Source organism: Crocuta crocuta, unplaced genomic scaffold (genome assembly GCF_008692635.1).
Source record: "Crocuta crocuta isolate KB4526 unplaced genomic scaffold, BGI_CrCroc_1.0 scaffold654, whole genome shotgun sequence".
Classification (NCBI taxonomy): domain Eukaryota; kingdom Metazoa; phylum Chordata; class Mammalia; order Carnivora; family Hyaenidae; genus Crocuta; species Crocuta crocuta.
The window spans coordinates 359809-373836 of NW_027527817.1; the positions used below are offsets into that span (position 1 = coordinate 359809).

At 35.5% G+C, this 14028-nt stretch overlaps 1 protein-coding gene across 2 annotated transcripts in view; it reads left to right on the forward strand.

The window, feature by feature from the left end:
• Nucleotides 1-14028, forward strand: part of LOC144241023 (bifunctional heparan sulfate N-deacetylase/N-sulfotransferase 4) — a 246044-nt gene that overhangs the window by 228819 nt on the left and 3197 nt on the right. For both annotated transcript variants that reach the window (XM_077775467.1, XM_077775470.1), the window contains exons 8-11: nucleotides 1062-1185; nucleotides 3243-3417; nucleotides 9119-9289; nucleotides 10435-10544. In XM_077775467.1, the coding sequence (XP_077631593.1) occupies nucleotides 1062-1185; nucleotides 3243-3417; nucleotides 9119-9289; nucleotides 10435-10544 (580 nt within the window). The remainder of the gene's footprint in view (nucleotides 1-1061; nucleotides 1186-3242; nucleotides 3418-9118; nucleotides 9290-10434; nucleotides 10545-14028) is intronic.

Consider the following 14028-nt stretch of genomic DNA (forward strand, 5'->3'; position numbering starts at 1 on the left):
CCTCCTAATCCTCCTATACGTGCAAACATATGATGGGTAGGACACTCTGCCTGACTTATTTCGCTCAGCATAACACCCTCAAGGTCCATCCATGGGAACACTTACATTTTTAAGGCAAAACCAGAGAAAACACTTCCTCTTGGAAGCTGTCACTGACTTCCCAAGTCTAAGTCACTCATTTTCTCATGTATTGGAAAGCCACTCTGGTCTTCTCTCAGTATGGAAACTCACTATATTTCAATTACCTGTTTACTTGGCCCAAGCCCACACTTATACCTTAAGTTTATCAAGGCCAGCAAATGAGTTTTTATTATCAAGAGTTATCACCAGGAATAAAAAAATAAAAGAAGAATTATCACCAGGGACTTGCACAGAGTAGCACCAGTTAGCATCTGTTGAGTAGTTTTATTGAATTGTATTGATATGAATGTAATATAAAATGAGACCCACCACGTTCAAGTATTGTGCTGGAATCCCTTGATGCTTTAGCCTCTCACTTGACTCCAGGAGGGAAATTGAACTGCCAGTATCTGAAGTTCTCTTCCTTCTTAAAGTACAGAATCATCCCCTTCAGATGCCCAGTTTTGTCATATCTTTGTACAAACACCTGTGTGCTTTTTGTATTTTTTGTATGTTGTGCTTCTCCTGTGGTATATTTCATATTTCATCTTCAAATAAACTGACTTTTTACCACATATAGAATAATTTAAAGCAGAAACTTTGTATCATCTTATAAACGGGAGAACAGTTACTGCATATCAAACAAAAAAATGTAAAAAATACATTGAGGACAAAAATAAGCTATATCCTCAGTCTGTTCAACTTTGCCTCTGTACAAATATTAAATCAGATGTTTAGGTAAATGGAACCGTGAAGACTAATAAAACAATACTTAGATTGTTGCCACATGAAATACACCTAATTGATTTTTAGGAAGTCATTTTGACACCAGAAAAAAATTGGGCTTCCGAATATTACTCCTTGAACAAAAATTTGGTAAAATAGTATTTGTCTCTTCTTTTGTTGTCATATATAATCTTTTGCCTCCTTTTTTGTAATAGGAACAACCGCACTTTATTTATTTCTTCTTATGCACCCTTCCATCATCAGCAATCTTCCCAGCCCCAAAACATTTGAAGAAGTTCAATTCTTTAACGGCAACAACTACCACAAGGGAATTGATTGGTAAGGAAAATAACAAAAAATAAACTCCATTATTAACAAATGCTCAATCATAGCAGAGCAATTATAGATGTATGCATGGCATCTACATAATTACAGCGTAAATTTATTATGCTCAATTCGACCATAGTGAATTAGAAATTAATTTATAACAACGATATGTTTAATCAGTGTTGCCTATAATTTGATTTGGACAGTGCAATAATGATAATATTTTTCTGGTAAATTAATATGATTGCATAAAGAACATTATGGGATATTTTTGTCAGAATTATTCATAAGGATATTTAAAATTCTGCTTAAGCATATTATTATTTTACTGTGCCTGGAATTTTTTTAACTAAATACATAATCTGTCTTCACAAATGATGCTTAAGGAAACAAATAAATAAGTTGTTTTATTTCCTACTCTGTGACATGTATCTTCATTAACCACATAGACTGTAGAATGTTGTATTATAATATAAGCTGATATTTGTCATGCAAATAATAACAGAGCATTTCCAAAACCATATTAATGCTATTTACACATATGCATAAAAGGAATATTACTTTGCATTTAATAAATTATGAAAAATTTTTAAATCACAATATTTTCCCTAAACTGAAATAGAATAAATCTGATATTACAACTGATCTTTACTCTGGAGCTTTATCTTAGCTTTATTACAGTTTCTAAGAAAATACAGCTCTAATTCCAATTTCCAGTTATATGAGACAACTTTCCCCCTAGGAAAATGCCCCTACATGCATACCTTGGCAGTGTGTAACTTTATGTCAACACCACACATGAACCTGGTCTCAACAAGAGGCCTGTTGCGTTGAGACCAAGCTAGGGTCAGAGTGGGGGAGGGGCAATGCCAGGGAGAAGTTCTGGTACCCACTCTGCACCTAGGATATCACTGTTCTACCTTCCTTTTAAAAAACTAAATGAATTTTGGAAGTGCATGCAAGTTACTAAAAGCAGAACAGCAATTTTCACTTATCTGTGAGCTCAAATGGAACACAAATTGTTAAGCAGGAATATAGATGAGACTTTTCACCACTTCACATTTGGGAAACATAATAACAAGTGTCAAAGAGGAAAATAAGTGTCTTATATGAATTCTTAATTGCTCTCATTATTTATTTCTAGAACATTTGAGGGTTAGAGAAGTGATGAGCTGTAAGGAGGATTACACACATAATTAAAGCCTTGCACTGAGTTAACCTCTGAACATATTGATTCCATAATCTACACACAGAGGAATGTTCCAACAGCATATGGAGGAGTGAACCTACTGAGGCACCACAGGATCAACTGGCAGGAAATATCCTCTTAATTACTCTAGATAGACAATAATGTGTTCACATTGCTACACATAGTACAAATTATGCAAAAGTTAAAAAGGAGAAGAGCAGCTATGCCTTAATCTGTTTAGGATTTTATAGCTATTCTGATTTACACATCTTCCTCTCTTGTGCACTTTCATCCGAAATTAAAAATTTGAATTCAAGTTTGCAAACATGCAATTACTATTTTAAAATATTCACCAGGCAATATTGTGTAATTTGCTGTTTGCCAAGGGTAAACTTAATATTTCAGGATTTGACTTTTGATAACACAGAATATCAACCCAAATCTAAAGGATTTTTCCTCCGTTCTTAAGAATCTACCTATTTCTGGCACATGGGTGGTTTAGTTGGTTAAGTGTGGGATTCTTAATATCTGGCTTAGGGCTCAGCTCACAATCTCCCAGTGATGAGCATGGAACCTGCTTGAGATTCTCTCTCTCCCTCTTTCTCTGCTTCTCTCTTTCTCTCTCTCTCAAAATAAATAAATAAACTTTTAAAAATCCACCTATTTCATCTCACTCCTTCCCCTAATAGTTCATTAGGACAATTAGTATTTCAGGTTGTTTTCAACTATTGTAACAAATTTCAAAATTTCAACTATTGTAACACTAATAATTAGAAACCAATATAAATGAATGTAAATATGTTCAGTTATTTCATATCCATTGCATGTTAAAAAAAAAACTTAGAACTCAAATTAATGAATTATCTTTCTCTGCCTTCAGGTATATGGACTTTTTCCCTACTCCATCCAACATTACAAGTGACTTTCTATTTGAAAAGAGTGCTAATTACTTCCATTCAGAAGAAGCTCCCAAGAGAGCTGCATCTTTGGTCCCCAAAGCCAAGATCATCACCATCCTCATCGACCCTTCAGACAGGGCATATTCTTGGTACCAGGTATGAAGCAGTAAAAAATACTATTATAAATATTTGGCCAGAACTTAAATGTAAGCAATAATGAGTACCAAAATAAAGTTAGATGATCAGATGTACTAAATTGGTCAAGTGTTATAGAACTAAACACACAGAAAAAAATAAAGAATGGAAAAGAAAAGAAGAAAAACAAATTGTAAGAAATAAAAGTTGTATACTTAATTCATGTCAAGTCAGGCAAGGAATTTCAGGCATAAAGTAATAGAAAGCATACATCAGAGAATTAGTTGATTGGATAACATAAACATGTAAAATATTAGTCTATCACAACTAACAAAATTAAAAATACATATCTAGGTAGAGCAACTTTAATAATACATGGCAAATGGTTTAGTGCCCTTAATTTGTAAAAAAAAAAAAAAAGTTTCTGTAAATTGGTGAAAATAAAAAAGTATAATACCTCAGTAGAAAAATGAGCAAACAAACAGAATGCATAGATAGACATTTCATATCACAAATACACACAAATGCAACTGCTCAACTATTTCTATGGAAAATGATCAACTCAATTAGGAATCAACAAAATATAAATAAAAATGATACTTTTTTTGAATATCATCTCAACAGAAACTGTAATGTTTGTTCATCCTCCTGGCAAGGCTGTGATGGTGAAGATATTCAAACATTCCTATAGGAGGGTGTAGATGGAGGTCCTTTCTAAAAACTAATTTGGTGATAATTATCAAAATAGCTTTGTGAAGTTTCTTTCGTGTTATGGATCCTCTTCTAGAATGAATCATAAAGAAAGTTTCAAAGGGGTGGACAAATATTTATCCTTTTATATATCGCAGCACTATTCAAACAATAAAGACAAAGAAAGGAAACATAAATACCCAACAATATAGATCTGTGTCACACTGAAAGGCAGTATTCTGCAACTACATTTAACAATGGTTTTAATCAGTAGAAAATGAGTTGAAACATTGTGTCCATTTTAAGATGTGGCTACATATTAATCAAATAATCACAAAGGTATATAATTAGAAGTTTTGAATGCTGTGTGAGAAAATGTTTATGGTGCTAAGAGAGCATTTGCTTGAGAAATAAACTTTCGATTTAAAACTGAACAATGATTCAGTATAAACCGAGTGGGGGTAGAACGGAAGCATATTTATAGAACTAAGGAAACTCAGTGTGACTAGAGAGCCAAACCTGAGGTGGGGATCTATGGAAGACGAATCCGAGATGTACACAGGGGCTGGGACCCTCAGGTGGGGGGACCACATGAACGCTATTCTTCAAGTAACTGAAAGCCTTTGAGAAGTTAAGACGGTGTATGACCACCAGATTTCTTTTAGAAAACAGACTATCTGCTATTTGAAGAATGGAGTGGAGTGGAAAAGAAGACTATTCAGGGAAATCGAATAGAAGCTGGTGCAATAGTCCTGCTGAGAAATGAGGTAGCATTGACAGAGAGTAAGTAGAAACTGAGTGAAGTATAAAGTCTTAAGAGACGGTAGGGATTAAAATCAATAGAACCTGGTGAGAAAACAGTGTCAGGTGAATCAAATTCCCGATGTGGGCAACTGGATGCTGAGTATATATTCCCCCCAAAATAGAAGCACTGAAGAAGGATAAAGGACTGGTTGGGGGGGGTTGCTAACGATGTGGCACAAATGGTGATCATGAAGTATGGAATCACTGTTGTACTGAAAGGAACAGTAGAATTAGCTAGCAGGCACCCTGGGGAGAGTCTGAGCTTGAGACAGAAATTTGTGAATCAGAGGCAAAAAAGAAGAGCCATCAAAGTGGTAAAATTGCATAAGGAAAGAGTTTAGAGAAGAAAAGTATAGAGAAGATGAGGCAGCCCAAGAGATAAGAGAATACAGCCAGAAGGATAGAAGAAAGAAATCCAGGAATGTGGTGACATTGCTTCAAGGGAGCACAGACTACCAAATGGAGGAGGTGACAAGAGTGTCAAACAGCTGCTAAGAAATTAGACAACAAGGCCTGAATTATTTTCACGGAGTTGAAAGACATGTAGGGAAGGGGAACATTTAGCAACAGAATGAAAAGAGCAAAATCAGATGGATTTGGTGAAGGAAAGTCTAAGTAGGAAGTAGAAATAGAAATGTGATTTCAAAGGGGAAAAATCAAGACACATGCTTGTTACGGAGAAGGTAAAGCAGTTTCAAGGAAACTGTCCGCTATGGTGGTAACAATGTGATTTATGGGGAGTTTCCAAAAAAGGAGAGATGTGTAAACCTGGGGGAGAAACCTGGAATCAGTCCTGTCAGGATTCTGAGGTGCCAGGAAGGGATGTATAGGAAATAGCTTACATGAGAAGGAAGGACTCCATTTGTAAACTTCACTTTTCTTCTGTGGAGACCCTCTGGCAGCTGCTAGACTCTATGGGTCCCTTTCCAGAAATAATTTTTCAATTTATTAATTAATTTATTGAGAAAGGGAGAGAGAACACAAGCACAGGAGGGTCAGAGAGAGAGAGAGAAGAGAGAGAGAAAGAGAGAGAAAATCCCAAGCAGGCTCCATGCTGTCAACAGAGTCCAATGCAGGGCTTGAAGTCACAAACGGTGAGACCATGACCTGAGCCAAAATCAAGAGTCAGATGCTTAACTGACTGAGTCATCCAGGCACCCAGAAATATGCTTTAAAAGCATAAAACTACATAGAATTACATAGAATTAAGTTTCCTGAAATATAATTGTCAAAGTAATTTTTAAATCAGTAGCAAATATTTACTTATTAAACAGTTCAATGATAAGGTCTAATGTTGAGACTAATTCTTCTGTAATGTTGAAGCAGGATGAGCATAAACAACGGTTTGATGTATCTGCAACAATGGGATCTAAAAATAACCTATTTTTATTGGTAGTAAATTCATAGGCAAATTAAGTGCAAAATTTCATTTACAAGTTACTAAAAATAAAGAGACTTTTTTTTTTCTCAGAATCAAGTTCACAGACTCTGAATTACATCAGTGGGCCTCTGGCTAAGAATCCTTCCATTTCTGGGGCACCTCGGTGGCTTAGTTTGTTAAGTGTCTGACTCTCGGTTTTGGATCAGGCTATGATGTCACAGTTTGTTGTGTATCTGTATGTTTAATGCATATGTAAATTAATGCTCAAATAAACAAGTCTAACAGGGAATGTTTAAAAACACACAAGTAATTTTTCTGTGTTAATTTCTTATTTATTTACTTTTTACCCATTCTATATTTTTTTATTCATTCTTTTTTCTTGACTTTCCTCACTAGAATATGGCCAAGTACAAGGAATAATGGACAAGGAATCATAACCCAAGTGTACATTGGGATTTCATGTGGTTGGGGGTCCAAGCTGAACACCGGGATTGGGAGCAAGATCTAGTTACTATGATTAGATTCCATGAGTCACCGTTTCCTTCAAGACACAAAAACGTGTCTTTCTCACTTTATGAAAATTCATATTGCAGTGCAAGATAAACTTACTTTTTTCAAAATGGTGACAAAAACATGAAAATATGAAGCCTTAATTAAAAATTTTGCATACAAGTCCTTGGGGAAAAATGTTACACATTCTCCAAGCAGAAACCATGGAGCATTTTTATATGAATCCTTTTTTTACATGGATTTAACTATTTAAATAAATGAGAATCTGTGCCTGCTTCTTCAAATAAATGCATTGAACATACACCCTTGAAAGGAATTATGTTTTCTGATATTTTTATTGCCATATTGCTAAGAGTAGGGTCCCCAGACCGCTCCACATTTCAAAAGAATGCAGCCTATTACCGAGCTAGTCCTGTCTATTCAGTAATACTGTAAATCCAAAGCTCAGCAGGTGTAATTCAGAAACTCCTACAAATGTCACCTGCCACTGTAATTTCCACCCCGCATCTTTATAATGGGCCTCACAGAGAAGCTATAGTGAGATTCTTTTCCCCATAAAATATGTTCCTTTGTGACTTCTGGTCATATTTCTAAGCTAATCTTCTTAGTTGCTGAATATAAAGAAAAGTTGGTGTTAAACTTTTATTTTATTTTAACTTTATTTCTGAGAGAGAGAGAGTGAGCAGGGGAGGGTCAGAGAGAGAGGGAGATACAGAATCTGAAACAGACTCCAGGCTCTGAGCTAGCTGTCAGCACAGAGCCCGACGTGGCGCTTGAACCCATGAACCATGAGATCATGACCTGAGCCGAAGTCAGACACTTAGCCGACTGAGCACCCAGGCACTCCAATGTGTTAAACTTTTATAATTCGATATAGGGCAGGTTAAGTACAGTTCCATATTATCACTGTTTAAAATAGAAATTTTAGCATTAACATATTATATGCACGTAGTATTTTTATATTTCCTTATTCATAGTATATAGTTTCTATACATTATATCAATTCCATGTATTATGTAGTCTCAGAGTACTCAGCACAATGTGTATACATATAAGAATGTCAATAAATGTACAATAATGAGAGGGCTTCAGAAGTCTTGTTTCCCCAATCGACCACTTACTGATTACTGTTTAGTCACTTCTTAATCATCTTTACTTTTGAAATGACTGTTCTTTCTCACATAGATGATGTGCTGCCACACAAATGTATCAAATCGTAATACACTCCTATGCTCATCCTGCAGCTGATTTTCTTTATGTTAAACTTTTAATGTCTTGCAAAATCCATTCATCCATTCCCTCAATTCATCCACTTCCATTCAAACCTAAGGAAAAAAGTTCAGTTTCTATGCTTATTTTTTCTACTTCTAAAAATCTCTCTTAGTACATTTTAGTTTAAAAATTTAACCATTAAAAAAGAAACCATCATCTTTCATTCAGAACTAATCACTTATAGGTCTGGCTTCCACAGCAAATAATTTGTACCTCTAGTCAAATATATGACTTTATTACACTCTGTTAATCTCTTGTCTCCCATATAAAATTTTTATCTTTGAAGATAGAAATGACATTTTGCTTATATCTTTTTATCTCCAGAATCAATTGCAGTTCTTTGCTCTGGTAAGGAGCTTTGTGAGCGCTTAGGAAATTGTATTGACTGCTAAGTTCATCTCTCATTGTATTGGGCTCTTGAGCTTGACTAATGATAGTTTGATATGAAAGATGGGGAGGATTTGGTACTGAAAAGTAGGAGTGAAGCAGTACTTGGAAATGAGCAGGGTTGGGCAGAAACTGTTGGGAGAGCAACAGGAAAGGATGTGGGGCAGCATCAACATCCTTGTGACACCTCCACAAGCATTAGGAATAGACATCTGCTTTCTCTGTACTCATAGCATCTGCCACACAGGGGTCTTGGGAAAAAGGGGTCCTGCAGCTACTACTGCAGGAGTAGCTGTGATAAAACAATGAGCAAAGTAAAGTGTAAGCCTACTCTTGCCAATCTCAATCTCTTTTCCTTGGGCTTGATTTATCTAGCCCCTGACATCTATTCACTTTTAATCAGACCCGTCAAAGACAATCCTATACTGCGTCTCTTGCCTTGCACCTAAACATTTTAGACACGAAGACGACCACAGATGTATGTACATATGCTGAAAGCCTGAGTTTTAATATATGCATTCTTCCTCTTATTTTTTCATTCTAAAATTAATTTTACCATTTTTCATTACTCTTTGGAAATAAAATACACACACACATATACATACATCAAACACACATGCACACATACCCGTGCAGGCATAAAGAAAATTAATTTTACAATGGACTTTCTTGTTAAAGCACCAACGATCACATGAAGATCCAGCTGCCCTGAGATTTAATTTCTATGAAGTTATTACAACCGGACACTGGGCCCCATCAGACCTGAAAGCTTTGCAAAGGAGGTGCCTTGTACCTGGATGGTATGCAGTCCACATCGAAAGATGGCTAACTTACTTTGCTACTTCTCAGGTAAGGTCCTAGAATTAATTTCTTCTGTTAATTATATTTTGGCTGTATTGCATTTGACAAACAGAAAGTAAGAAATAACATTGCCACAGATAAAAATTTATAATGAGACAATCATATCTAAAGAAGATTTGTGGATTTTCATATTTTTTAAAATGTTTATTTACTTTGAGAGAGAGAGCAAGAGCAAGCAGGGGAAGGACAGAGAGAGAGAGGGAGAGAGAGAATCCCAAGCAGGCTGTGCTGTCAGTGCAGAGCCTGACACAGGGCTCGATCTCACAATGTGTGAGATCGTGAACTGAGTCAAAATCAAGAGCTGGATACTTAACCGACTGAGCTACCCAAGAGGCCCAATTTTTATACTGTTTATGTCAATAATAGTATTAAAATGTTAAGTGGCCGTGAAACATACTCTTGGGATCTTCTTTTAGATAGTAGCTGGTCTTAAAGTGCAAAGTCATCATATGGAAGACATCACGGGTTTCATAGGCAATAACTCAACTACTAGTAGAACAGCTAGTTAGACAATACCTTTATGGAATACCATGTGCAGATACTCTGACATCTGTCCTGTAGGACTCTTATAAGGAAAGAAGGTCATGCATTAGACTGTCAAAATGGAAAATGCTGTAACAACTCCAGGAATGTGGGATAGAACATGAGGTAAGGATTTGAAGAAAGCATATTGCTTATATTCTTTACTCCAGATCAGGTCACAACTAAAACCTCAGTTCTCTGTCGTTGGTTACAAGGAGAATAGATGAGTAATTTTTATCTATATGTTATTTCTAAGGCCTTTACTCCAAGGTTAGCTCATGGGATCCTGTAGGCTGGATAATTTTCTGATTACATGACAGATGGAAAATTGAGTTTCTATTGAGCTACTAAATCAAGAGAGTATCTACATTTCTTTCTGATTAACAATCAAGTTAGTTAAGGGTTATAAACGATGCCTATGGCAAACTTTAATTGTTGTTTATTTGGAAGGACACAAGAATAGTAAATATTAAAATGTATTCTAAGTACTGCATATTTTCTTCCTATTCATGCTGACCTAATTGATTAATGTTATACCAGGTCAAGTGGGGCAGCTCAGTCTATTTAATTTAGTTTTGTTCTTCATAAAGTGACTATTTTTGACTTTATAGTTGCTAATTATTGATGGACAGCAGCTGAGATCTGACCCAGCTACTGTGATGGATGAAGTCCAGAAGTTTCTGGGAGTTACACCTCATTATAATTATTCTGAAGCACTAACGTGAGTCTATTCTCATGCTTGATTTCATTTCCATTATTTGCCATCATAAATTATACTGGTAGGTGTGTATATAGCATCATTAATACTAGATATGCCTTTATACATCATTATGCTACTCAAAAGCAGTCAAAGGAGTATCCTCATTTTTTATGTAGTGTCTTCCTTTTGAATACCACAAATATTTTATTTTACAAAGTGTTATCCTTTAGGCATTTCATAGGTCACAAATTCCCCTCTTTGAGCATATCCCCAATGTATGTTTGGTTAAGTAAATTTTTTAGATGCCTACTCTGTGCAGAAATTGTCCTAAAAACTGAGGTTATAAAAGCAAATATATACACATGTGTATACATGTGTATATGTATATATATGTACATATACATATATGTATATAGTATCTTCCCATAAGTAATTCACAGGTTAGAAATGAAATGCTGATGGCCATTGTTAACTCTGTGAAAATGAGCAGTGTTTGGGACAGAATTGGGAAAAGGATAAATTCCTGGTTTACTTTGTATTTATTAAGCTGTGTATAACCACATATAATCACATCTAATGTTCCTGTTATCTACTGTCACATGACAGACCATCCCCAAACCCACCAGCACATTACCAAAGCCATTTTATTATGCTCATAGATTCTCTGGGCTGGGCAATCAGACAGGACACAGTCAGAACAGCTTATCTCTGCCCATAATACCTGGGACACAGTTGGGAAGATGTGACTATTTGGGTATGAATCAAATGGCTAGGGACTGGAATCTTTGGGGGCTTCTTCAGTTTTTCAGTCATATCTCTGGCTCTTGGACTGGGAGGGCTCAAAGGTTGAGCTCAACGGGATGAGGTCTCTTTGTGCAGCATTGCTGCAGTGCAGTGGCTGTGCTCTGAGAGGGAGTGACATGTTCAAGGCAGTGTGATCCAACACAGCCATGGCCTTCTCTGACCTGGCCTCACAAGTCACACAGCATCACTTATACTTCATTTTATTGATTATAGCCAAGTCACTAAAGCCAACACAAATGCAAAGAGAGGGAAATGAGCCTCTCCCCTTGATGCAGAGAGGCAAGGGTATTCTACAGAAAAGAATATGGGAGGGGAGATATTGCTGCAGCCATCTTGGAAAAATAAAACCATATACTTGGCTAATTAAAAATGGGAGGGAGGCAAAGAAGCAAAATAACAAACAAACAAAAGCTCAAAGAAGCCAAAAAATATTTTAAAAGGGCATGTACTTGACTCCTTTACAAGGCCTGACACAAAGCCTATTAAATTTTAGACAAAATTCTAACAAGCCTGATTATATAATTTCCCAGTTCACAGCAGATTAGAATCAGCAGTTAGACAATTAGAGAGGGTAATGGAAGGACAGGAAAAGCAGTAATAAGATTGGGTTGTTCCTTATCCACTCAAACAACTCTAATGAAGTTTTTACCTACACTTGGAAATAATAACAATACAAGGCATGCCCCTGTTGATTAAGTAGGCAAAGCTTCCTATAACCTGTTTTACATTAATAGTTATTGATGTTTGCATGTCTTCCCATGCCTCCCTGCAGTAGTTTAGGGAATAGCTCTATCTTGTTTACTACAAATAGTTGCTTTTGGTTCAATAAACCTGTAAAATCATACTTTTCAAAAAGAGATTGCAAACAAGTACAGAATATATGGCTTTTAATATGTCTCACATCACAAAAATTAATAACTATAGTGATGTTCAATGTAATAAAAGAAGTCATATGGCAACCAATTCATGTCCTCAGACTTGTCTAACAGTTATTTGAAAAAGGCTTTGGATCTTCATTTCACAATTTCATGCCAACTAAAATACAAGCGTTATACAACGTATTCATAGAACTTAGAAAAAATAAATGTCCTTTGTTAGAGTATATACCATCAGTGCAATAAGCAAAACCAGGACAGCAAAATAATATGGATTCAAGGTTATGACAACCCTCTCAACAAGAATGACTTTCAATATGGCTCTTCTTGTTCAGGTTGTATTAAGTTCTGCCTCACAACAGCTGCTGTGGAGAGTAGGAAGAGACTGCAGCCATCTTGGGACCTCCACACACCTGAGAGCAAAGGAGATGCTCTCCGCGTGTGTATAAATGTCTTGGCTTTGTTGCCAGAACTGTATTTTACCTTAATGCAGTTAAATATTCTCATCCTGAGGCAGAAATGCTGTTTAGGGGCACAGTTATGCCGACTTCCCCATCTCATTTTGCAGAGCAGGCTGAATTGTTTTTCCTCTTGGGAAATTAATGAAAACTAGAGAAAGGACTGTGATAGGCAAGGAGCAGATTGAAAAGTCCAGGTTGGAAATGAGTCTGTCTTCCTTTTATCCATTTAACCAGTGATGTATTTAATTTTAATTGATAACATGTACTAGGACAACCTGGACTGCAAGGATCGGGTCTCTAATAATAGGATGGGCAGGGAACTGTGAAGAAAATTCCCTCTCCCCCTAAATGAGTTCACATATGTGCAGAGGCAAATTGCAGGTGCACCGGTATTATAGGAATGGGCCCAGGGCAACAAAATATTCTGCAACTAATTAACTTTACATCCCCGTCAATTATGCTTCATCTTTCTAAAACATCTGCTGAGCAACAAAAATGCAAACCTTTTCGATGTTTTATGCATGCAGCAAGTCCCATAGCAATAAATTTAAAATTTCTCTTCTTATTTGGTTTATTCTTCCATTTTTCCTATCTTGTTAGTTCTAAACAAAAGTTCTTATATATCTGAGTTTAAACAATTAGGCCACACATCCTTTCTTTTGTAACTTTGTACAGCCATGGGAGCAAAACATTAGAATTTTCTTTAAGAGTATAGGGACCTAAATTAATCTATAGATCATTTGCCTCCTACAAAAGAAATGAAAAGTTGTCTAATCTTTCACTCGCCACTTGCATAGCCTGTGCCTAATATATAATTATATATAACATAATAAATTATATTTTTACAATTTCAGTTTCCTCCTTTAAAAAGTGTAAATATTTTGAACTTTAAAATCTACAGCCCTTTTCCAAATTAGAAGTTTTAATTCATGTTTATATTCACAAAAGTATACTTACATTACATTCAGTCACTTTAATATGTACCATTAAATGATTTCAAAGAAATCTGTTAATATATTTTGACAGGGAAATCATATTCATAAGTAAATAAATATTTTAAAGGTCCTGTGTATATGGGCTGTAGTTTTGATGATTGTTGATCTTTTATGCATGAGTAGGTAAATATAGAATTTCAGTTAATAATTTCAACCTAAGATTGAATTAAATATTTATGGGTCTTTTTCATTACAGTAGAAATATTAAAAAACATATAATAACATATAGTTTATTTAATCTCAATTAGACTATCAAATCAATTAGTGAATATGCATAGAACTGAATTAAGTTAAATTGAAACAATGGAAATATTAAATTTTCTCTTTCTTTTTTAATGTTTGTTTATTTTGGAGCAGAAGGAGAGAGAGA